The sequence below is a fragment of the Miniopterus schreibersii genome, assembly GCF_964146895.1.
Source record: "Miniopterus schreibersii genome assembly, chromosome: 2".
NCBI lineage: Eukaryota > Metazoa > Chordata > Mammalia > Chiroptera > Miniopteridae > Miniopterus > Miniopterus schreibersii.
In genome coordinates this window covers 64,140,018-64,167,702 of record NC_138102.1, presented here as the reverse complement: position 1 = coordinate 64,167,702, position 27,685 = coordinate 64,140,018, and the positions used below count along the sequence as shown (strand labels likewise).

Here is a 27,685-nt window from a genome sequence, read left to right as displayed (position 1 = left end):
CTGGGTGGTGTTCTTATAATAATTCACTAAGCTACTTGTTTTGGGGTGTTTTCCATAACTGTTTTATTTTATAATAAAAAGGTTTTAAAAATTCAGAAACCCTGTTTCTAGTTCTAGCTGCAGCACTAACCTGGGAATGTCACACACTCCCTGAGCCTTTCCTCATCTGAAAATGTAGAGATACTCTAAAATATACCAGATCTCATGTAAATAAACAGTTCCATAACTAAGAAAATATCTACTAAACAAAATAACAAAGCCATCCTTAACAAACATAATGTCTGAAAATTTATAACTCATGAAAATAGTACAATACAGCTTTCCCAAGAAAAAGTCTACCAAGTGCAACAGTAATAATATACAAGAAGTAGTCAAAACATAAGACTGTCTAAATTTATAACTGGATTATTCTGCTTTCCCACCTCAACAAATACCAAGGGCAGAGCTCTCAGTTTATTTAATCTACCCTGGAAGGCTTTCTGATAATTTAATACAAAGTTATTTCAAATTCTTTCACTAAGGGTAAGAAGAGATACCATCTCTTAAGGGTGGGAGGAAATCATTATTTTGCACCAGTTAGGAAATGGCAATGAATCAGGGCAGCATGAAATTAGGAAATAATATCTTTGTGCATCAAGATGATTAATCCATAAAGGATTTTTTAAGTTTGTATAGAATTTATTCTATTTAGGAAGAAGTAAAAACTAAAAAAGATGTCTCTTAAGTCCAAACTGAATTAAGAGAGATTTAAGTTTATTACCACCAACTAAGAAGGTGAATCAGTGCGTTAAATCTTTAAAAACAGGCATACTCACTGTTCTCCTCCTTGTTAACGCCTGTTCTATTGGGCATCTTTTTCCAAAACAGACCAGGTTCTTCTATTTGTTACAGTAGGCATCTTGCCTCTAGATTATTTCTACAAGTAGCCAAGTGTCAGAGAATTTCTTAGTAGCTATAGTATACTGCTTGGATACTCATTTTGATATTATGCAACACACCAACTAGCCTTGAAACCATAATGATTTAATAACAATTTTATTAGTAAATGTTCACCAGGCTTAACACCTTTAAATTCTACCAACTTCTAGTCTTTTGTTTAATGAATGTACAATAAAGGACACCTACAGCCCAATAGTGCTCATCCTTGACTATATGCTGGAATCACTCAGAGACCTTCACTACTTACAGAAACCTGAGCCCCATCTTGCAATGATTCTAACGTACTTGTTAAATGTTAGGACCCAGACACTGATTTTTTGTTTAAATATATCTTTATTGATTTCAGAAAAAGGAAGGGAGAGGGAGAGAACTAGAAACATCAATGATGAGAGAGTCATTGATCAGCTGCCTCCTGCATGCCCCCCACTGGAGATCGAGCCCACAACCCGGGCATGTGCCCTGACCGGGAATCGAACCATGATCTCCTGGATCCTAGGGCGATGCTCAACCGCTGAGCGACACCGGCCAGGCAACACTGATTTTTAAAGTTCCTCAGATGATTCTAATGGATATCAAGGTTAAGAGCCATTATTCCTGATGATTTTCCCCCTCATTTCATCAATTACATTTCCCTTTTGTTCAGTGAAAGGAACTGTATATATGTAGCACCTTTCTGTTTTTCATTTATTCCTTCAGAACTATTCCTTCTTTCAAAAAGTTCATTCCATATGAATAATTTCTCATCATTTTCATCTCCATCATAACCACATGCCTCTTCTTTCTGGCACTTTCAGTTTTTACAACTTTTGCAGTTATGAGACATGATAAATGTAATTACATTCATAAAAATCTAAAAAGTGAGCAAGGGCACAGCAAAATATCTTAGACCAATAAACAATTCAAATAACCAAGATGAAAACAATCTCAGATGATCTCTAATACCACAGTCAGTATAAACATTATTAAACATATCAAGCTCTAAAATTCTAGTAAATTTTACTAGTAATAACAATGTTTCTATATTTGGTGAGTCTTTTTTTAAAGTTTTATAATAAAGATTTATATATAAAAATCTTATCTTACATAACAATAATTTTAGAAGACCAAAAATACAATTCTAATTTGAACCTAATATAATTTCTTCCTATTAAACAAACAACAACAAAAAAAGATGACTATTTTTCTCTTTATCGCCTCCTGCCTGAAAAGAAACACACTGCAGTAATATCGGAGAACAATGAACACCACTGGTGCTGCCCAGAAATGACTCATAAGGAAGGCGGATGAATCTGAGCTGCTGAAAGATCATTTAACAGTACATAAATAAAGCCTGTCCTATATAGGCACAAATGGAAATTAAAGTGCCAGATAGATTATTAGGAAATACTCTTAACCAGAAATTGGTTCATTGCCCTAAGGCTCTGAAATTTTCTCCTAGTCAGCAAGCAAGACCTGGAGATAAACAGGCAAAGTACCTTAAGGAAGGGCACTGCTAATTAATATGTCTTATACCAAGTAGTGGCCACAAATTTTTACTATGCTTTTATTATAAGGGTGCTTCAATCAAATCCCTAACCTGAAATGGAAGACAAAAAATAATCCACGTTAACTTTAATTAGCAAGAATGTGTAAATCTGTCTGGTTCCTCTACATTTCCAATGATTAAGATATAAACCTTTTAAAGAAAAATAGTGATGGAAAGTGAAAGAAAATAAAACAAAAGAACAACCTGATTTACGTGTATATCAGTGCTTTCCAAATTAACATATAAAACTGAACTCTAGCCCTAACTGGTTTGGCTCAGTGGTTAGAGTGTCAGCCCATGAACTGAAGGGTCCTGGGTTTGATTCCAGCCAAGGGCATGTACCTCGGTTGCAGGATCCCTGGTCCCGGTCTGGGCAAGTGAGGAAGGCAATCAACAGATATGTCTCTCTCACATCGATGTTTTGTATGTGGGTTTTTTTTTTCTCTCTCTCCCCACCCTTCTCTCCCTTCCTTCCACTCTCTGAAAACCAATGGGAAAAAATATCCTCAGGTGAGGATTTAAAAAAATAAAATTAAAAAAAACTGAACTAAAAATTATACACTGAAAAGTATGAACATGCCCCCAAATGATATAACATCAGCAAATTGATACTCAAACAAATGAACTCTACATTTTCTATCTAGACAAAATATACACAAATCTGAACATAAAATATTTTCTCAAAACAGTTATTTTCTAATCAATATATGCCCAGAAGGACAATACTGCAGAAAACCAGGTCCTCCATACTTTAGATCATGCCTTTTTGAGCTAGAACAACTGGCACAATGGCAACACCCTTCAAAATGGTTTTAAACACTATGTAGACACACATACACACGCAAGAATCTATAGTCCTACACTTATGAACTCAACTTTTTTTAATTTTAAAAATACTGTAGGCCATAAAAAAATGAATAGGCAAGTCAAAGAATGGGAGGTAATAACATTCACAATGCATGCATCTGACAAGCCCTGTATCTAGAAGACATAAAGGACTCAATGATTTTAAAAAGGGGCAAAGTCTTGATCAGACACTTCAGAAAAGAGGTACAGATGAGCACGAAGCAGATGGAAGTGCTCAGGTCAGTGAGCTCAAGGAACTGTAAATTAAAGCCACTGCTCAGAGCATGAGATGCCCCACAGAGCAGCTCCACTCCTAGGTATCTGCCCAAGAGAAATGAGAACATGTCACAGAAAACATGTACAAGAATGGGTACCACCTTTGTCACGCGAGCCAAACCCCAGAAACCCCAGTTCCATCAGAGACCAGGCCAGCGCCTGGGGCACATGTCCAGGAGTAAGTGAGTGGTGACGCAGGAACCCCGACGGGACACAATGGGCAGTTGCAGTTAGGCTCTATTAAAAGGAGGTTTTGCACAGGCAAATATAAGGAGTGGTGCCAAAAAACAGAGCACTTGCCTCTGGGGGTCGGGTATGGAAAGGCTTAAGAGGTTTCCATCAGCTCCAGTGGCCATGACAAGTTGGCACAGATCATACCTGTTTCTCAAAGTTGTGGGAGCACCGAGGGGTCTAAGACTAGAGCTGGGAGATTCCGGGCCTGTGGGGCCCCTTCCTGACCTACAGGCAGGGTCCCCTCACTGTGTGCTCCTGTGGCCTCTCCTGGGTGCATGAGCCGTGACAGGGGTCTCTCCCCTCTGATCAGGGTACTGATCCCACCATGACCCAACCTCCTGACCTCATGAAACCCTAACAACTTCCTAAAGGACCCACTTCCATCCTCACACAGGGTAAGGGCTTCAACTTGGGGAACTGGGAACACAAACATTCAGTCCACAACATGAGGGGACCTTCAGGGACCACAGGCATGTTTCTATCATGATAGGTGTGCAGGTTTACACAGCTGGACACATTTGTCAAAACTGGTCAAACTGGACTATGCTCCTCACTGTATGGGAATTACACCTCAAAAACAACTGAATAAATGCCAATTGTTTTCTATTCTGAAAACCTTATTGGAGCTAAAAAGCTAAATAACTGGGTAAACAATTTCTACAAGACAATAAGAAATTTGGTGAGAATTTAAGTTGAACTATATGTTCTTTCAAACTATATGTTCTTTCCTTAGAAGAACTGGTTTCAATGAAGAAATGTCTTTAGGCTGTGGTGATTCTAAACAAGTCACACTAAGGTAACTGGGTGGAATGATTTTGGGTCAGTCGGTCAGGAGTTAGGTACTGGCAGAACAACACTGTGCACAGGCTCCCTAACAGGAAGGCTTGCCTGGATGATCACCAGGAGCAGGGGGACCATACAAACACCCCCTGCCTTCCAGATTGAGGCTGGAGGATGGGTGGTCCAGCAGCTTTTTCAGGTGCAGTGACCTTTCTGTTTCTCCCAGTGTTGGACACATCCATCCAGGTAGGTTTGGCTGGTCATCTAAGCCAGCACAGGAAGTCAATGTGAAAAGCCAATCTCAAAGAAAAACTGTTGAGGCCCTACTAACACACGCTTCTCCATCTAAAAACCCCATCTTGTGCTGTGAGAGAAAATAAATGCTGTCAACAGTTTGGACATAAAGAAAAAGTTCCAATCTGTGGACATGCAGGGCACAGCTGCATGCCTGAGAGGGGTGTGGGCCCTGGAGCAACCATCAAAGGTATCCATGCTGTGGTGACCACAGGTCCTTAAATGACTCACAGCTGACCCAGAAACAAACAAGGGGGTGTCTGGAGGACCCAGGAGGGGCTCGGGGTCCTGGGGATGCTGCTGTGGACTAGCTATTCAGGTGATCACCTGCTTTCAGGAGGAATTCGTGGAGGCAGAATGGATGTGGGGTTGTGCACATGCCAGGAAAAGAAGCTTTCTGAATAATACAGACTCTATGCCCTCTGGTTCCTCTTTGGTATGTATCTCCCTCTAGATAAACTCAATTTAGATCCATTTTATCATACTGCTTATAAACTTGTTAGTCTTTCTATATGCCTTTGAAAGTCAAGTTCTATAAATATTTGATATTTAATTCTATTTCTTATTAAAGAAGCCTAAGCAAGAACTACAGAAACAGTTAAGGATTCAAGGAGTAAAGTGAAACACTATACAAACTTTTCCAATGCATGCCTCCAAAGAGCCTTTGCAGTCACTTGACTGCAGACCAGACTGACTAGGAAAGGAAAAAGTTGAAAACAAAGTCAAAGGAAGCTAGCAAACTTCTAGGAGCACTTATTAAAGAGAAATTCTGCTTCTTTACCTGGAAAAAGACATCAAAAAGGTGGGGGGGGATAACTAAACATAAATAGGCAATAAAGGATGTTCTAATTAAGAAGCTTAGAAAGTGAAATTAGGCCATCCTTATCAGGTATCAGCCCACGCAAAATGATCATGTTATGATCATGTCAGCTATGATACAAAATTCCAATGATAAATGGGGGGAGGGGCAATAAAGCCTGTAAGAGCTTTTAATTCCCAGTTAGTACAGGGGAACTAGAAGTATAAATTTCAAAGAGAAATTTCTAAAGCCTTTTATCCACCTCTAGTGGGACAACAACAAAAAGACTAGGTGCCGACAGGTAGCAGTCCAGTTGCAATCAGTATACAAGTCAACAATCTCATCATCTTGTATATAAAAATTAATTGGAAAAAAGAAAAAGATGATTCCAGAAGCACTGGGTGGTTCTTGGAGTCATAATAAAAACCTGAACACTGTATGGGACAAACAACATTTCTCTTAAAAATCTTAAGTTTCTCTCTCTCCCTGAAACTCCACCTCCCCACAAAGGACCAGACATCTTTCCCAGTCAGGACACATACCCCAGTTGCAGGTTGAATCCCCAGTAGGGGACATGTGGGAGGCAAATGATTGATGTTTCTCTCTCCTTCTCCCTTCCTCTCTCTCTAAAATCAACAAAAGCATACTTCAAAATAAATTATATTAATGCATACCCAACCCACAAAAGAGAATCGCCAAAAAAAAAAAAAAAAAAGCAAATTCTAAGGCTAAAATGATAACAAAAGTATATCTGACACAAACTCCCCACATCCTCTCTAAAACAACCTATGGATGAATTTTAATTGTTTTTCTCAGAGAAACTCTTTGAGTACTCATTAACCTAAATATACTGGCATAACACAGTTTGTATCCTAGAGTTAATAAAATGTGTTTCTACTTCCAGAGCAAAAATAGGTGACTGGTCAGCTTGAACTTTCTACAGCGTTAAACATCTGCCAAATTATTCAGAATCCTCTTAGGAAAAGCCATGATCCTCACACACTAATTAAATAAGCCAATGCTTTAATCATACATTAGATAACTACTCTATTTCAATCCTGATAATCTAATTAACTAATTCTGGTAAATAGGTTCCAACCTTAGTCAAAATGATTAGAGGATTAAAGTTTAACATCAGTGAATGCAAACTGAAATAGAGCCACTATAATGAAGTTCAAAATGGTTTCTTTGTTTATTACCTGAAATTCAAGAATTAAAATACAAGGTTTTCTAAACCAGTTCTAATATTGTATCTCTTATAATTATATTAAGTGAATTCATGCTTGTTGGATTAAAATTCCCAAACAGGGTACTCTTCCCTGATTACTCTATATAAAAGTTATACCATCCCCACCCCTCCCTTGCTATTTTTTTCATGTCACATTTCACCTATTACATGCCTTTGCATGTTGCTCTATAACTCACATGATTATCTTGGTGCTCCATCTCCAGGGCCTAAAATAGTGCCTGACACATAGATACTTAATAAATATGACAGGTGAACAAATGAATGTTTTCAAAATGTAGACTCATTACTAGTAAAATTGTATTTTTGCTGATGTACATTTCTTATATTTTTAATTATGATGTAATAATTCAGCAGCACAAACAATAAATCACAAAGAAAAAGAAAAAACAAACAATTGCTACTACCACCACTGCTACCACAAAGGCAGTCACCAGTTATAAAATCCACCCTGGCCCGGTGGCTCAGTTTGTTGGAGCGTCACCCTGTATACCCAAAGGGTGTGGGTTCCATTTCCAATAAGGGAACGTACTTAGGTTGCGGGTTTGATCCCCGGTTGGGGCACATGCAGGAGGCAGCTGATCGATGTTTCTCTCTCACATCAATGTTTGTTTGCTTCTCTCTCCCCCCCCCCCCCCCAATTTAAAAAAAAAGAAAAATCAGTAAGCATAACCTCAGGTGAGGATTAAAAAATAAATGTTATGTTTTAACCGGAATATACAGCTTAATTCTAACAACAAGCCTATGTGGAATTTCATTCCATCTGATGAATGAGGAAATTAAGGATCAGGGAGGTACAGTAGGATACTCCAATGAAATAGAAGACAAATAAATTGATCTAAAACAGAAGACCTCTGACTCCTAATGCTAATCTGTGATGTCCAAGTATCATTAAGGGACAAAGGCAATTTGTATCACAACAGCAGATACAGAGCCCATCTATATAAAGAGCTGAAGTCACAGCACTCAGTGATTCCTACAAGTGAACATCAGGCTGCCCAAACATGAGACCTGTTTAAAAATTTAACATCACTTGAGTCTTTCTTCCAAAAGAGTTACTGACTGGTCTAGCAAATAAATGCAGTTAAAGTATTAGTAACATATTCATTTAACCTGGCCTTAGTTAAAGTTATCCAGTGAAAGCTACAGTATGTTATTTTTCCCTAATCCAATTCTATCTTAAGTTCAGCCAAAGTCATTTTCTATGGTCTTTCTACCGATCACTTCTTCATTAGCTTCCATTTTATAATTTAATCTAACCTATTTATTGACAATTTTTATATGACCGGTTAAGCTCATTTGTCGGTCCATGAAATAAATGTAATTGATTCTGTGTGCCAGCCATGGTTTCTTAGACATTTAGTCATTACTTCCAGCCACGTAGTTCATGTTTCTCCAGAAAACTGGTAGCCATGTAAAGGCTCAATGCTCCTTTCAATGTCTCCATTTATAATTTGTTACAAGGTTAATTTTCTCCATAGGAAAACTCACATTAAAGACATACCTCTAAGTCACTATAATGTATCCTGATTTAGGTAGAGTAAAATCAGTCTCCCTTTTCTATAGTACAAATATTATCCCAATTTACAAGTGACACAAAAATCAATAACCATCTTAATTCACTACCAAGAAAAGTTGTCTTGGAGTACATAAACCAACTAATCAGTGTTTCTCAGCAATGTGAGTGGCTAAAATACAAAAGCAGTTTAAAAGTTATGAGAACTACTTTTAAATTAAACAATCTTATAGTCCTTGTGGCTTTAATTATATACTCAAAAGCCCTCTGATTTCAGTTGCCCACAAACTCAAGCACTTCATTAGACAAATGCATTGTTTTTCATACTACCACATTTCAGCAGTATTTTTCCACTTAACAGTTTTACTTACTGTCTTTGAAGCAGTATTAATGTACTGCATCACCATTTCCTTCTTGATACTAAAGTCCTTTTCTCGCAATGGTGCCTTCTTATCTTCATTTAAATTCATATCTTCCTGGAAAACACAATTAAAAAGCCTCATTTTAGAATCTAAGTAGAGCAGCCACTCTACATACACTATGAACGGAAAATCAATAATTTCTGACTAAAGCAGCATTAATTGTTTTGAAATTATTTACGTGTAGTTCTGCCTGGAGAAGAGAGAGAAAAAGAGCTGAGGTACAGAGAAGAAAGTATTCTAGATCATCTTTAGAGATAAAACACCAAAACAGCTTTTTAAATTCACAGCAGGCTAGTAAAATTACATTCGCATTACTATAGATTTAATTAGACAGTTGAAGATATCTGCCTTTCATAAAGTCATTAGGATTAACAATTTCAAAATGTGTGTATATATTTTACAACAGCTGTACCTGATACTATCTGGTACCATTTTTGAAAGAGCTGCTCCATGTATCATAAGAATTAAAAGCTAAATAAGCCAACCACTTTCCAGATTCTGATAGCTACAAGCACCTCTTATCAAATGCCTAGTACCCAATAGGTGAAGCATTCTATAGTTTTAATGGGCTCTTCTCCAACCCATCTAAAATATTCGTTAACTACTTAACTTTACTCAGTTCTAAATTATATAAAAATTACACTTATAAAAAGAGGTACCACCTAAAAATCTAAAACATTGATCAAGCAACATTCAAACCAAGGGTTTAAGTGACTGGATATTGATTGCTACAGCACTAATCCTCACTAAAAATACAAGTCAAGTATATCCACATAAATATAAGAATTGTTTCCAGGATCTATCAATTAAGTTGCTTAAGTAAGAGGCTGTTCTGGCAAAGGAAGAGGAGCCTAAGACAGAAGATGCTGAAGGAGAAGGGCAGCTCAAGCAGATTTCCTCCTGATCTCACCCCTGGGTCATTTGTGATACACAACATAAAACACCTGGATGTATATAAACACCATATCCACTCAGAAATGGGACCATAAAATTCAGAACTTTGAACCACCTTTGGAGCCCAGCAAGTTAAATTTCTTCCAAGTTTTAAAGGGTGCTACAATTCATCAGACACTGTAGTTTAGCCTTTAGCTGACTCAGTTTTTGGCTACCAAACCATTCAAGCACTTAGAAGTCAAAGTTCCCTTCATTGCACAGTGATACAAATATTTAAGATCTTATAAGCTATTACATTTGACACTCCAATAAAAGGTAGTATTAGTAATGTCTCTCATGGCTGTTCTGGTTAGTAATATCCTGTTATGTGAATAATGGTTTGTTTTGTTTCATTTTTTTTCCCTCTAAGCCAGTGACTCTCAACAGGCCTTTGACACCACTTAGGAAGCATTTTGAAAATGTCTGGGGGCATTTTGGTTGCCACTGTGACTGAGGTGATACTACCAAGACTGGCAGGGGGAAGGTGTGCTAGATTTTCTGCAACACGTGGGCTAATCCTCCACAATAACACAAATAAATGAATAATAAAACAACTGTCCTGTCTCTCAAAGATAGACAGGTGCAAATACCTTAAAGAGAGAGAGAATATCAATTATCTAAGCCTAAACTCTAATTCAATGGAATCAGATACAAAATGGAATTCATATATAAATTGTTGCATATTAAATACTTCTTATTGTGTGGTTTTAATATACATTGGATATTCCAAGAATCCAACTACTACTCTAAAAATTATAGTCACAGTTTTTTTTCCTTCTTGAAGTTTTTTGTTGTTGTTGTTGTTAACTTTACCAATAGCTGTGCTCCATTTCTGAAATTTAGGTATCCCAGGACAATACTGCCTTTGATATATGAATCACCAGAACAGCACACCTGTGTCAACCCACAGTGCAGCTATTGCACTCACAGGGGCATGAGGCAGAGATTCTAGAATATGGCTGTGCTGTACCTTCATGAGTAGTCATGGCCAATTGTTTATACTGAGATACATATTGTTTTATTACACAGTATGGTGAGGCATTATGGGTTTATTATAAGTATAGATAATATTAGCTATCTATAAAGATTTTCACTGGAAAAACAGGGAAGTTAGGGAATAATTATTACAAAAGGTGGGGGATCTAAGAACATTGAAAACCTATTTTAAATTATTCGCTATATTTTTATTTTTATTTGTCTGATGACCAAACATGACCCAGGCTCCTTAGCCAGCATATTAAAACACTTAATAGGTACAGAACACTAAAAAACAAACAGAAAACCCATTTAGCCGTGGCTGAAATCAAAATAAAATTTCAAGATAGACAAGAAAGATGAAAAGGCTATTGCTTTGTGTAAAAGCATCTCTAAGGTAACATGAGCTTATACACAAAAGTAGTGTATTCAGAATTAAGGAAGAGGCCCAGAGCTCCCCCAACCTCTTTCCTGTGGCTTATCTGACCTCCCTTGTCTAAATATGGCATTCAGCTTCATGACAAAGGTGTGATGACAGTCCCTGTTTGAAAACAAAGAGGAAACAAAGAAGAAATGATACTACAAAGAAGTTTGGAATCAACTAGAGTGGTACCTCAGTTTTCGAATGTAATCTGTTCCAGAGACAGTTCAAGTTCTGAGACGTTCAAAAACCAAGGACTCAACAGCCGACAGCTGGGCCTCAGGATCTAGCCCTCAGCGGAAGCCACATGACATGTTCGACTCCCGAGGCGTGTTCGAAAACCGAGGCATTTCCGTCCGGGTTTACGGCGTTCATAAACCGAAGTGTTCATCACTGGAGAAGTTCGAAAACCAAGGCACCACTGTACATAATAGCACAAAACCTTTCAGGAGCACTCATGAGATAACCTCATCTAACACAAGGTACTTTTCTGCATGTCCAGGAGGAAATGGCACTGGAAAGTGTACGAAAAACTGCCCTTTACAAAAGGTAAAATACAAAAACAATGAAAAGAAAAAATGTGTGTGCGTGAATGTATGCACGTATATACGTATAAAGGGTGCAGTATTTTTAGAATAGATTTTGAACTTCTATCTATAAAGAGGAATAAAAGAAAACCCTATAAGTCATTGGCACTGAACTTCTGGGGTCACAAACTCCTTAGGAAATGTATTGAAAGCTTTTTCCTAGAAAATTATGTTACAATTCCAGAGAGTAAAGCTGGGCATCTTCTAAGGCTATCCTAGAAACTGGAGTTGGGGGCATCAAAGGAAGCCAAACATCTTCATTTAATAACCCTCTGCCTTAAGATAAAACCTTCAACATGAGAGTCTGAATAACTCATAGTCTAAGCTTCATATATTACAGAACAGAAGAGACAGGCTAACAGAAATTAAATGACTTGCCAGAGGTAGCTGCTTTTAGGAACTTGAGAGCTGGAGCCCAGATTCCCTGTCTAGTGCAGTTTCCAGGTAATCATAATGATATAGGGGCACTTACAATGTCCAAAGGTTGAGCACCTGAATTTAAAATATATTTATATTACTTATAAAACTGTAGAACACATATACTTATGTGAGCAGGGATTTTAGTTTCTTTTTTCCTCAAGTTTCTTTCTCCTAGGCCTTTGCACCCATACACTCCCCTTGATCCCTGACGAAGCAATTAAGAAGGCGACACAGCTGTGAACAAAGTCAGGCTATCATCTTCTCAAGACAACCAAGATGCATGGTCAGGCCGACCCAACAATGAGTCAAGATACCACCTCATCGAGACATCGCCAGATGACCAAGAACAATAGCTGACGCCTGTGGGCCTCCGGCACTGCCCAATAGCTACATTCTGTTCCCAGCCTCAGTTTACCACATTTCCCTATATAACCCTATCCCTCAGGCCATTCTTTAAGACAGGTTTTGGATGCTCATATGCTCCCTGTCTTCTTGGTTGGCTAGCCTTCTCAATAAACTTATATGAATCAACCTTGCCTCCACTGAATTGGATACAGTGACAGGCAGCCCTAATCCCACTGGGGTTTCCCATTAACAATACTGGGAAGCAAGTCATCAATTTGCATGTTGTTTAAGTTTACATTTGCTCAAAGTGATCATATGGTATCTCTAGTCTTAGGTAAGGTTTCCTAGAGGCAGACCTGAGACAGATTCAGGTGCAGAGGATTAATAGAGCGGGTGCTCTCAGAATGAGGGGAGTGAAGGAAGCCAGGTAAGACAGAAAAAAGACATTCAAAAACGTGGCCTCAGCTGGATTCTCACTTCAGCCAGAATTGCACCACAGTCAGTCCCACCTGGAGGGAGACCCCAAGTCAGTCATCATTAGCTGCAGGACACCAGTTCCCTGAGGCCAAATCTCTGGATGAGGGGAAGCTGTCAACCAGGAGCCAACACTCATCACCTGCGGTATGCATGCACCACCCTGGGTAGAGGCACCAATTGTATCCACAGCACCATTTGAACATAACTTACTTTATATTTTAATAAGGCTTCTTTCTAAGCAGAACACAGGAACACGCATATCTGGCCTAAACAAGCAATATACGAACCATTGTGTGTTAACCAATTCTTCCATTCACACACACCTTGGGACACCTACTACAATGCATAGGTGTAAAATTATACTGAAGCTGATTTTAAAACAGCTCTAAAATGAGTTTACCGCAATATACTGATATATGCATACAATTCATTAAATATCTATCAAAAAAATACTGAGCAGAAAATACAAAGAACATATCATTGTATAGGGCCTAATGAGCAATTTGAATAGGTTAACATTTCAGTATGTTTGAGAAATAAATATCTACTCTTTAAATGGGAAAAAAAAAATCTTATCACTTGACTGATTATCTCATTCAAAAAATATCACTTGAATAGCCATGAACACTAGTTTCTTTCTGTCTGAAGAGTAATTGTTTTTGTTATTAAAGTTCTACTAATACCTTAACATAGATTGTGAATTAACTTTTTTTCTATTTATTAAATTTATTGGTGTGATATTGGTTGATAAAATTATATAGGTTTCAGGTGTACAATTCTATAATACATCATCTGTATATTGGACTGTGTTCACCTCCCCAGTCAAGTTTCCTTTCATTACCATTTGTACCCTCTTCTACCTCCCTCTGGTAATCGCCATACTGTTGTCTGTATCTATGAGTTGGTTTTTTTCTCATGTTTTTTTGCTTAATCCCTTCACCTTTTTCACCCAGCCCCCAACCTCCCTCCCCTCTGACCAGCTATCAGCCTGCTCTCTGTATCTATGAATCTGTTTCTACTTTGTTAGTTTATTTTGCTCATTATATTTCACATATAAGTGAAATCATATGGCACTTGTCTTTCTCTGACTGGCTTATTCACTCAGCATAATACTCTCCAGGTCCATCCATGCTGTAATAAAAGGTAAGATTTCCTTCTTTTTAATGGTCAAATAGTACTCCATTGTGTAAATGTACCATAGCTTTTTTATCCACTCATTTACTAATGGGCACTTGGGCTGCTTCCAAATATTGGCTAAATAACAAGGCAATGAACATAGGAATGCATATATTCTTCAGAATTAGTGTTTCAGGTTTCTTCGGATCTAGTCCCAGAAGTGAGATTGCTGGGTGATAAGGCTGTTCCATTTTTAATTTTTTGAGGTAACTCCATACTGCTTTCCACAGTGGCTGCACCAATCAGAATGAATTTTTATTGGCGTAGATAAGCTGACTGCTAATTTTAAACAATATTTTTATTTTTAGTCTAGTAGTCATCAGTCCTATAGTCACAATATGTTTTCTTGGTATCTTTGCAGCTGTTTGAGATGCCATGTTTAGGCTCAGTCCAAAAGGTTATTTTACCATTTTAACATTTGAAAGGTTTGAGGACTTAAGACTTACAAGGCAATTCCTCTGGGATGACAGTTCCAATTCCATTTTAAAGTGGCCCTGTGAATATTTTTTACATATATATGTCTACAAATCACCACATTGAATGTCTTAATCTTACAATGTTTTATGTCCCCTATATCTCAATAAAGCAGAAAAAACAAGAAGAAAATGAGTTCAGTGTCTGGTTTGTTAAGGTTTAGCATATTTTAGAGAGAGAGATTGTAGTTATTCTTCTATAGAAGACACAGCAAAGTATCACAATATAGGGGACATTCTACAACATGAAAGGGCTCCAGTGCCCCAGGAGGCCTGTGTAGGGAACCAAAGTAGATAAAGACAAGATGGCCAGAGGCAACACTCAGAGCAAATAGAAGGACAGACAGAAGAAACCTAGAAAATAAACTGATAAGAAATGACCAGAAAGGAGAAAATACAGGAAAGGGAAAGAAGTATCATGGTGTCCAAAGAAAAAAAGAGAGCCCTTGCCAGGTCCCTAGGTCAGGGTACATGTGGGAGGCAACCAGCCAATCGATGCTTCTCTCTCTTTTTCTCTCTCTCACTAGCTTTCAATAGACAGGATGTGGATCCCAAGGAAGAAGCAGACCTGGGCCATCTTAGAGGTATTGCACCAAAAAGGTGACCCCAGCAGAGGAATGGGGTATTGAAGGCTGGGGCAGAAGGCTAGACAAAGATGTCACCAGTGGCAAGGGAACTGTACATGAGACTGAGAAAAAGACCACAAAAATACCACAGGAGCAATGAATCAGCATTTGTAATCTCCTACACCAATGTCAGGCAAAAGGAACTTTGCAGATATAATTAAGGTTACGAACTTTAAAATCCCTAGGGAAATTATTTTGGATTATCTGGGTAAATCCAATCTAATACATGAGCCCTTAAAAGCAGAGAACTTGCTCCAGAGGGAGGCAAGAGATGCCACAGAAGGGGAAGTCCAAGATTCTAAGCGTGGGATGGAGTTAATGTATCTGAGATACAGGGGCCCACATGAAGGATGGAGAGAGCCTCTGGAACCTAAGACAGCCCCCAGGTGACAGTCAGCAAGGAAACTGGAACCGCAATTCTACAACAGCAAGGAACTAGATTCTGCCAACTTGAACTTGGAAGAGGGTTTTCCCCAAAGCCTCTCCAGTAACTGCCCAGGCATTAGGACTGACTTCAGCCTTGTAACACCTAGAGAAACAAGGGGAACCAACCTGGACTTGTAGCCTTCAGAACTGTGAGAAGTATGTTGGTGGTGTTTTAAGTCACCAAATCTGCAGTAATTGGTTAGAGCAGCAATAAAACACACAACACCCCAGGGCACCAATGCCAAACTACAAATATCATAGGTCAGCACCTGTGTTAGTGTTCCTCCTCCCCTCATCTCCAGTGTAACGCTGGAGGAGGCATTCCATCTGGTATAGAGAAAACGAATGTGGAAAAACAGAGAGAAGGCCAAACTCAGTCCCCAAGAACAGCCCCTACTGGAGACTCTAGGTGGAGTGGGCTTGAAAAAAAAGAGAGAAGCTTCCTTAAAATGAAAATTAAGTTACTTATATTGAACTAAGGTTTTTGTTATCCGAAAGTGAACAGAAAGCTCTAGGACCTGCCTGGAATTTCATCCAGGGGCAGAAAAACAGCAGCTGAGAGGGCTGGTTTAAAGAGGCAACAGGTGGAGTATACGAGTCACTTTCTACTTGTACCTACAACATTCGCCTCATTCAAAAGACCAGTTACGTACATCTACAGTGAATTCAAGAGTAACTACTAAAATCTGACTTCCAGAAATCAAAGTTTTATATACAGTGAAATCCACAGAACTATTTCACATAACTAGATCCATAGAGAAACCAATATGGGCTCCCAGGTAAAAATTCTGCTTTCACCAAAAGACAAATGGGAGAAAAAGCCCTTAAGAAGTAGAACTAAAATTCATCACTACTTTTCAAGAAGCACACTGAAACTATTACCCAGAGACCAAGTAAATCAATTTCCTAAATAAGTGAAATGAGTACCCATGTTGAAGTGCTACAGTGTACTTCACATTCATTAAGTAATCAAATCAGCACACTGTCTTTCAAAGGACTGTCTTGAGGAGGGGAAAGAGGTTCTTCAAAACAAAGTTTCTACTTCATGTAAAAATTATTTAAATACCTTAGATAATGTTAAATGAGATTTTAAAAGTTGCACACTGCCAAAATAAAGAATCTAAATGCAAATTTTAAACCATATGAAACATTTTTGGTAAAGAAGGTTAAAGGTTAAAGTGGCAAATTTACTGAAAGTTGCTTCGTCAAGAGAATTTTTGTTAATAAAATACCACAAGTAGGTGCAAATCAAAATTCAAACCCAACCTAAATCTTGCATCCCCCACAGACATAGAAACAGCTTCAAATCTGTCAAAAATGTGGTGCCCTGGAAAACCTGAGAAATATCACTAATCCACATTTAAGGAAAAAGACCCTTCTCATCTTCAGAATCAGCAGGTGTTCCCTACAATGTACTGTGATATGATCAAGGAATCAGAAAAGAAAGAACCTATATATTTTTTTCTGAGAAATAAATGTTTATTATGGAATGTCACTGAGATTATGTGGCTGTTTAGAGTTCATTTTTTTAAAAAAATGAAGTTTTGACAAGCTCATTCATTAGCAAAATGGGCAGCCTTGAGAAAGCAACAATTTCATATTCTGCTTAGTAAAGTGAAACTGATTGCAAAAGACCTGCCAATGGAGACTTGTTTAAGATTTAACAAGTGATCTGGCCCAGTTATTAAATACGTGTTCTGTAAACACTAGAAATATCAATATCCATCTCCCCTGTAAATACTATTAAAATTGATGCTCTCCACGAGGAGAAGGGTTAAGACTAACAGGAAAACACTTCCAAAGTAATTATGTTCAGACAGAATACCATAAACCGTATTCAGTGCTGTCCAGGTAGTTGCTTAATGGCTTGTGGCGATAAAATGTGGCCTCCGTGACCATCTAATATCTACAGCCCACTCGCTCTACTTACTCACATGGCACCAGCAATTATGATCAAAAAGAAAAAGAAATGTTTATCTCTTATTATAAAGTAGTCTTATAAGGTAGTCACAAGTGAACCAAAAAAGTCCCCTTCCAGAATCTCATAGATAGTTTAGGTGAGTGGTTCCACACACAATGAGTGGTTGGGGGGGGGAGGGTACTTGACCATCTTGAGTCCTCCAAGGAAGTACTGTGGAGAGATACCTTTACACAAGCCTCATTACTACAAATGTACAAAATAAGTTTTTTGTTCTAGGCTGAAATTATACCAACTCATGGTGACAAGGGTTAGTAAGGGGGTATACAGGTATAAGTAACTAAAACCAAAATCAGCACTTCATCAAGAACTGACATAATAGGTAAGAAGTTCCCAAGCCTAGGATTCATGCAAAACAATACTAATAAAATATTCAATAATGATAAGTTAGGAATCACTAACACTAATTAAAATTCCCACAAAGACGCAAACTAGGCATCCTTTCCTTCTGAGGTCTTCTGAAGGTCCAGGAGCAACACTGAACACAAGTACTTGTTGATGAAAAGGAAATAAGGCAGTGTCATCAGCAATACACCTGCTGATTCCAGCTGAACAAGAACAAGACCAGCTAGCTATTCACTTTTTCTCAAACTCCAAGCACCTCTTGCAGTCCTAACATTAAGTACCATCTTAAATGACATCAGAAATAATTTCCCTAAGTTAAGACCTGTCTCTAGTCCACCCTCTCTGCTAAATTTCCCTAAACTACTACAATTTCCTTTCAATTTTGGTTTCCCCTGAAGTTAATGAGGTATCTCAAAAATTAAAGTAATTTGTTCCTGTTCTGAACTTATAAATAACTTAATCATTAAATACTACCTTCTGGCATTTTTTACTCATTTACTTTTTCAACTGTTTGTTTTGAATCCTTTGAGATAAACAACTTGAGGGTAGAAACTATATATGTAAATCACCTATTTATATAAAATTAGCATTCATTTGTGGTAAATTGTTTGAATATACTTAACATGTGGGTTGTTGGTCAAATTAGTTCAGCCAGCTTGAAAGCCAGGAGCTGAGTCTGTCAGAGAATACCCATCATTAGAACCAACTGAAGAAGGCCCCAGGTGTCTCAACCCCAAATGAGTGAGTTCAAGCCTCTACAGATACACCTATTACAGGACTATAAGAACCCGGTTATCCTGAGAACCAAGAAATAAATAAAACAAGTTAACAGATCAGCACACTTAACACACACAGCAGAGTACATGACCATCATTCTAAAATGTAACCAAATCCAGACAGACACCATTTAGATAATCTAGTCCAGACAAACTGTATCATTTCATACTTTAGAGTATTTGTGTTTTCAGATATCCTGTATAAAACAAAAAACTGGTCTGACATTTTTCTTCACTTTCTTCTCCCTGTAATCTTAAAGATTCTATGCCTAAAGTGCCATTTAAATGACATCAGAAACCACTCTATGGAACATCAGTTCCAAGTATTAGTGCTCCTAAAACATGACCAAAAGAGAAAGCTTTTACATCAGATATTTCATAAGAAACAAAATTCTTACCATCATCTTTTCAAAAAGTTCTAAGAGTTCCTTCTCTGATAGTGGCTTTGGAAGGTTTTCCATCGCCTCTGAAGAACAGTCACTGCTTGCAAATGCAGTCTTCAGGTTGGAAAGTGGAGGCCTCTCTTTCTTGCTCCCTGGAATTTTTATGCTGGCAAATCTGTCCAGCTACCAAGAAAGAATAAAAGAGCACATATGTAAATATTTCCTTCTCAACCTTTATCTAATCCCCAAAACAAGCAAACAAGGTCAATCACATTATCAATTTGATTTCATCAGAAGGGATTCAGCACCGGTATCTTTAAAACTAAATACACACACACACACACACACACACACACACACACACACACAGAGTGTGTGTTTTAGTAAAAAGTTTACAGTAACCATTCTGTCTAAAAGCAGAAGAGAAATAAGACCACCTCAAAAGATTCTTTTTAATCTTAAAATTATAGAATTGAGAATCTACTGTCAGGTGGCCTTTGCTTTACGGATTATCAATCTAAGCACTTTTACAAAGGTAACTTAGCTAATTTAGTAGCTGGCAATCAAACTATTATTCAGCATCCTGGCCCTCAGCTCCCTTGTCCAGAGCCCTTTTCACAATACATACTATACTCTGGAGAAGTGTGGGTTGGTGTGATTTAGGAATTTTAAGCATTCTATTTTTATCTCCATAGCTTGTTGGCCTGATAATCACATTTCTCTTTACTCAGAATGGTCTGTATCTAAACTTCATGAATACTGTAAATTAGGCTGGTTAAAGCCTTAGGAAATAAAACGATTTTTGTTGTAATGGGATCTCTTCTACAATTAGATCAAATAGCTTGCTAATATTTGAAATGTATATTAGTTTGCAACACTAGTTATTCATTTATTTTGAATTTTACAAATTCTATTTCTCACAAAGAACTTAGACTCATACAATGTTTCAAATGGTAACGATCAAAAAGGCAAAAAGTCTTTTAAAGTAGATATTGAGAACAGAACTATTCTTAAAGGCACAATGATTCTGTGAATTGTTCACCATAACTGTGTACATTAAGCTACTTGTATTGCCATAACATGTATAGTACATAGAGCCGTGCTACATTCACTATGGTAGCCATTAGCCCCATGTAGCTATTTAAACATAAATAAAATTAAAAATTCAGTTTCTTTGTTGCCCTAGCCACATATCAAGTGGTCAAGAGCCACATGTGGTTAGTGGCTCCCATACTGGTCAAAGCACATACAGAACATTTCTATCACCACAGAAGGGTCTATAGGCTAGAACAAGTATAGCCCATTCAAGAAATACGACTCTTAAAATTCTCAACTTAAACAGAATGTCTTAAATAATGAGATGCAAATACAATAATACTTATCTTTCGAAATAGGTCTTTAAACTGAAGATAATGCCTAAGGAAAACACTCTGTGCCCCACTCACACATGGTCTGTGTAACATGACCTAAACATTAAAGTACTAAGAATATGACAGCTTCCAGTGAGATTTAGAAAGTAGTCACAAAACACCACTGCTTTCATCCTAACAACCAAAACAAGCCACAAAAACTAAAAAATTGTAGTAGCTATTGACTTCAACCCATCAGGAAGTTGCAGACACAACAAAACCTCTAAGAACTATCAAGAAGTAACAGGCTGCCTTCATCACTGACAAACAGCTCTAAAGAAGTAGTTAAACAAGGGTAAAGAAAAACCAAATTTTTAATGAACTACTATTGACAGGAGCATGGGTACAGGCATGAGAGACTAGAATTCCAAGGAGCACCAGTCACAAAGCCCAGCCATGGAGCAAGTCTGCACCCACCTACCAGCTCCTCCCCTGAAGTCTTCACCATCTCCATGGGTAACATGCCAATGGTGGGGAGGGCAGAAAGTTGGGCAAGATGGTCCCTGAGGCATGCGAGGTCTTTCCCAATGCAGAGCAGCTGTCCTCTGAAGCCTCTGGCCTAAACAAATAACCTCAGAGAAATTCCAATAACACATTCTGGACTTTTACAAAGTAGAGGACAGCTGTCATCTGAAGGCTGGGAGGAGGACTCCAGGTCAGAAAGATTTCCTGAAGAAACAGAGAGCCAGAAGTGGAACTTAAAACATAAAGAAAACTCTACCATAACCCTACAAGTGGATATCAGGACTTTAAAACAGAGATACCCCATGTTTTGAAAGCTGGTAGTTCAGTTGTGAAGTCAAAAAACACACAGCCAGAACCTCATTACTGCTCAGATTCCAGGCCCTCACAACATTTGAGGCCACAAATGAGCTGAATAAAACTAAAGTAGCAAGGAAGCCAAAACCCAGTCAAGTAGAGGTTGCATTGACTCAGCCTCCCATTCTAGCAGCCTGAAAGAAGGGCATGACCTTTTGGGAAGCAAGTATTATTTAATTTCTACTACAATTTTTAAAAATGTCCACCATATGATCAAATATTGTGAGACGTGCAAAGGTGAAGAAAATGTGTCCTCTAGTCAAAAGAAGCAGACCCAGAGATGGCCCAGATGGTGGAATAACCAGACAAACTATTTAAAATCAATCTATAAAAATAACAAAGGCCCAGCCGGGCATGGCTCAGCGGTTGCGCATCGACCTATGATCCAGGAGACAGAGATTTGATTCCCAGTCAGGGCACATGCTCCGGTTGTGGGCTCGATCCCCAGTGGGGGGCTTGCAGGAGGCAGCCAATCAATGACTCTCTCATCATTGATGTTTCTATCTCTCTCTCTCTCTCTCTCCCCCTCCCTCCCTCTCCCTTCCTCTCTCTGAAATCAATAAAGATATTTTTGAGAAAAAAAAAATAAAGGATATAAGGGATAAAGGGTATAATGAAAAGAGTGGACACCATGCATGAGAGATGGGGAATTTCAGCAGCAAGGTCATGGAAACTTTTTTTTAATGTCTTTTATTCATCAGATGGGCTTAACAGAACCTAAACATTGCTGAGGAAAGAACTGGTGAGCCTAAACACAGATCAAGGAAAGTATCAAAACTGAAAGAAAAAAATGGGGGGGGGGGGGGAGAAAGAACACAGCAACCAAGATCTGTGATACAACATGAAATATTGTAATACAAGTGTAATTGGGGCCCAAAAAACAAGGAAGAGTGAGAATGGTAGAGAAAATATACTTTGAGAAGTCTGTTCTAATTGATTTAAAATAAAATTTAAAAAAGAGCCACCTAGGAACCTCCTAGTCAAACTGCTGGGGGGGAAAAAAAAAAAAAAAAGGAAAATAAAGAGTAAATCAAAGTGCAGCCATAGAAATGAAGACATTATATACACAGGAGAAAAATGATACAAATGATAACTAATTTCTCACCAGAAACAATGGGGGCAAAAAACAATGGAATGGCATCTTTAAAGTACCCAAAGAAAAATCCTGTCATCCTGGGATTCTATGTCTAGTGAAAATACGTTTCATAAATAGAAGTAAAATAAAGACCTTTTCAGACACACAAAAGTTGAGAGAGTCTGTCTCCAGCAGATCTGTTCTATAAAAAGTGTCAAAAGAAGTTTCTCAGGCCAACAAGAAATATACCAAATGGAATCCCAGATTTACAAAAAGAAATGAAGAGCATTGGAGAGGTTATTCTGTTTGATGTTGGCAATACACAGGTAAATGAGCTATTTAGGACCTAAATAACTAACAACCAGGTAAAGGAGACAAGCACATAAGCAGGTAATTATATAGCTATATAGAAAATGCAGCAGGAGGTATGTACAATGTATTACAGTAGCAAAGAAAACGGACATCTAAGCTCACCAAGATAAACATGCTCTACTTAGGAATAACCCAGAAACATAAAATTGTCTTCCCATGAATATATTCCCAGAACTTATTGTCCCTATGTACATTAGTACCCCAAATTCTTCATATTTGTTTTAAAAAAACTAGAAGACACCAAAAAAAAAAGCAAAAAACTGTTAAGAAATGAGACTGGCTACTCTGTCTTCTGAATTACCACTTCATTGCCATCACTGCTATATAAGGTATATCAATCCCTCAGTGTAAAAACTATGCTGACTCTTCACACACCACAAAAGTGTAACCTGATTAATATGCTAAACATGACAAGAAATTAAACAAAACATCATTAATACAACATCAATATTATAAATGTAAACATGTCAATGAATGGGAATAGTAAACTTAAGCAATTCACAAGCTGCTTTGTGATAACATAACTTAATGGTTCCATCAGTGGTTGAAGAAATAAAAGTTTAGTTTTCACAAAAACAAAACAAAAAACAAAAAAACTTTCTTAAATAAAAATCTCTAAGTGTCATAGAAATAACAATGGCTACATGCTCGGCACTGTGCTAAGAGCTTGAACTGCAGCATCAGGCTGAATGCATTTGTGTAATCCTTACAATGAGGAAACTGAATGTCTAAATAATAAAGGACAAGCTCCAAATCATTTCTACATAAAAATTTCATAATAGTTGGTATATAAAATAGCATAAAGGGGGAAAAAATAAAACACAACCTATTACGTTTTTAGTAGAACTACATTTGTATAAATAAACAATATCAGAATTTATACAATAATAATAAAATAGAATTAACACACCTCTCCCGGAGGCGTAGCACTTAAACTCTGGGGAAGGCTGGATTTTATCCAAGTGAAAAAACAAATTTGCACATTACCACTAGCACAGCTAGCTACAGGCAAGGTAAAGAAAATTAACATATCCCTCTTCTAGCTTCTAAATCTTCAAAGGTCCAAATAGTAATAGGAGATACAAAAGATCAGTGTTTCATAATCTCATTACAATGCTTTAATCTATTTTCCCTGATTAGTAGGCTTGAAAGACAAAATAAGGAAGGAACCATAGGAGAAAAATAAATACAATCCTTCCTCCCATACTAGAACAGTAAATTGAATCTGTTGAATACCTCAGGCTTAAAGTAAAAGTGTTCTCAGGTATGTGATGCTCTAATGAGCACTACAGGTAGATTCCATGTAATCAAGACATTATTACAAAACTAGATGCAAAGTGAATTTACTATCAAATCATTTTAAATGTTCTGAAGAAATTTCATTTTTTAAAAGGGGTGATACTATGTGTTCACTTATAAATGAAAAGAATCACTAATTTATCTTTCATAGAACTGCACATACAATTTGCTTAAAGGCACAACAGAACATAAATGTAAACTTTTAAAATACTTTTGTACATAAAAACACAATAGAAACCCCCATACTGACTATAAATGGTTGTTATTTTGTATTTGGCAATGTGGCTGGGAGTATGTCTTTTACAATTTATGCACTTGTGTAGCTATTTTTAGTTTTATATAAAATTCTCATCTTAAAGATGAGCTAGAAACACAACCCAAGTAGATGAGGTACACAAACAATTTGCCTTTGTTAAAGAATTGGTTAAACACACAGAAGACTGAGGGAATTCTATCATAATGCTATTTGGAGGTAGTACACCACACTTAATATGGCTACAGCTGTGTCTGGGGTGTACTGAGTTTTATAAATTAGTATCACTTATCTTCAGGAGAAGTTAAATGAGCACCCTACTGAGTATTATCTCACACTGATAATCAGTAATGACAGTTTAAATAAAATTAATTAAACAAAAAAACACACAGACTTATAAACTATCTAGATGTTTAGCTATAGCATAACTCAGTAACAGTGAAAATGAAGTTTTTAACTCTTACAACATTTTAAATACTAACAGAAGTATTTTTTAATTTAATACAAAAGGAAGATATTGTAATTATTCGTCACCTTACAACTTGAAAAGTCTGGAAAACTATGTATGATCATAAAATACTTCCTTAGAGCCCAGAAGGGAATAGATATTTTCATACAATCCTGAAGAATTAAGCAAACAAAAGTTCACTGTAATTATAGAATCAATTTTATGTGAACGTATACCTGAAATCCAGAAAGAAAAAAAAAATCATTAAAGCTATCAACTTCCATGCAATCTTATACTATTATTTAAGTGGAAAGGAAAACCTAACAGTTTAAATAGCTTTACTTTTTAATTAGCTTTATTACTAAAACAAGGAAATTGATGATAAAAAACATGGCTGTGGAGTCTGACTTCTGAATCCTGCCCAACCACCTGCTGGCTGTGTTACCCTAACCAAGCTACTTAAACTTTTCATGACAGTACCTATCACAGTGAGTTGTTAATACTAATAAAACTTTTGACCCTTCGGCCTAGGGTTAAAATGCCTGAAATGCCTTAGCTGACTACTCTAAGGTAGCACATGTGCCTACACACTCCCCATTTTCTATCAAGCACAGCTTATTCCCTTTATATGTCATTTCATATGGCTTATCAAAGCCTGTAATTATTTCATTTTATAATTGTTGACTCTCTTTCCCACTAAAGTGTGAGTGCCATGCTAGACAAACTAACAACTGTCTTAGTCACTGTGGTAGCGAGTCTCTAAAATGGCCCCCAGCCTGGCCGGTGTGGCTCAGGAGATTGCAGTTTGAGTCCCGGTCAGGGCACATGCCTGGATTGCGGGCTCGATCTCCAGTATGGGGAATGCAGGAGGCAGCCAATCAATAACTCATCATTGATATTTCTCTCTCTCTCTCTCTCCCCCTTCCTCTCTCTGAAATCAATATATATTAAAAAAATAAAATAAAAAATAAAATGGCCCCCGGTAATCCTGACTTGTATAACCAATAGGATACTGTGGAAATTATGGAGTATGATTTCCAAGAGTAGATCATAAAAGGCATTACAGGTTTGGTCTCACTCCCTCTTGGACCACCTGCTCTGGGGTATGCCAGCTGCCATATCAGGACACTGGAGACAACCTACAGGAGGCCCAATGGCCAAGAACTGAGCTACAGAAGCAAGCAGCATGGAGGCCTCTTGCCAGCACTCCTTGGAAGCCCCGGTTGAGCCTTTGGATAACTGATATTTATTATATACAAGAGATGACTAATACAGAGCTCCCCCAAAAATAACACTTTTAGAAAGCTCTAGTCAAAATCTTCACTGCAACCTCATGAGACCCCAAGCCACAAGCACCTAGCTAAGCAACTACCAAATTCCTGATCCAGGGAAACAGTATGAGATAACTGCTGTTTTAAAGTCATTAAATCTTTGGGTAATTTGGGGGATAATTATACATTGCAACAGGTAACTATTACAGCCACTATGGTGTGATCAGCCTATAGCATAGTAGCAGGCAGTTAGCTAGCAGTCAATTAATAGTTGTTGAAGTATGAATGAATGAGCAATTACTAGATGATAAAATACAGTGCCATCCCTGCAGATAGATGTTCACCACCCGAGGGAAAAACATATGATAAAGGACTAATTATAAATTAAGGTAAAATACTGTAAACACCTCCAAGAAAATCATAAGCCATGTGAATTAGCAACAATAGGAACCAGTGATTAATTCTGGAGAGGAGAGGCTATGGAAAGGTGATACCATCAGGGAACCCTGTGAAGCTAATATAAGTCAGAATTACAGGAGATAGTACATGTTATCAGCTAAACAGTATGCCTGTCTGTTCCATGGTCTTTACTAGAATGCTACTGACACCACTATTATTGGGGGGGAGGGGGGGGAGGTGGCCATTCATGGTTTTAGGTGTGATAAGCTAACCATTCCACTCAGACTACAATTTTATCACTCGGTAACAATTTCCACCTACTATTGCATTCTAACTTCAATATTACTAAATGTTACGAATAGTCTTTTCCAGCTCTAAATTTATTTTAAGGAAATCATAAAAAGTTCCTTAGCCAGATGCTTCTTTGAAAACTTACCACTACAGGGGGAACAACAAGATGGCACGTAGGTAACAGCTGCACCCGCTGCCTCCCGCAACCACATCAAAATTACAACTAAAATACAGAACCACCACCACTCTGAAAACTTACCACTACCTGAATTTAAAAAAAAAAAACTACTTACAATAATCTGCTTACATTTAGATATCATATAGTATTTTAATGTTAAATAAAAAACATAATAATTATGCTCTTAAAGTGCAACATAGACAATATAGTCAATAATCTTGTAATAACTATGTATTGTGCCAGTTTGGTACTAGAAATATCAGGGGGAACAATTGGTAAAGTATATGATTGTCTAACCACTATGCTGTACACCTGAAACTAATACAGAATAATGAATGTAAAATGTAATTGAAAAAATGTTTATATAAATGAAAATATTAAAAAGTCAATAAAAATTTTTAAAAAGAAAATGAAAAAAATAAAATGAAAATTTTAAAAAAATCCTTTCAATTGCTTGAAAGTAAGTTACAACATGTAGTATGTATCTACAGCCAAGTGTTGCAGAGCAGCCAGCAGAGATGACATAGAGGGAAGAACTGAGGCTTCCCAACAGCACTGGGTACCAGCTTGCCTGTAATAAGTAAGCCTCCCTGGAAAGGAATTCTCCAGCCCCATCAAGGATTCACATGACTGTGGCCGAGCTAGTGTCTTAA

The 27,685-nt window shown here is 37.5% G+C and overlaps 1 protein-coding gene across 2 annotated transcripts in view; it reads right to left on the bottom strand.

The window, feature by feature from the left end:
* DIAPH3 (diaphanous related formin 3) overlaps positions 1–27,685 on the bottom strand; it is a 424,348-nt gene that overhangs the window by 358,986 nt on the left and 37,677 nt on the right. For both annotated transcript variants that reach the window (XM_081128431.1, XM_081128432.1), the window contains 2 exons: positions 19,234–19,401; positions 8,827–8,931 (listed from right to left, as the gene is read on the bottom strand). In XM_081128431.1, coding sequence (XP_080984557.1) covers positions 8,827–8,931; positions 19,234–19,401 — 273 coding nt within the window. The remainder of the gene's footprint in view (positions 1–8,826; positions 8,932–19,233; positions 19,402–27,685) is intronic.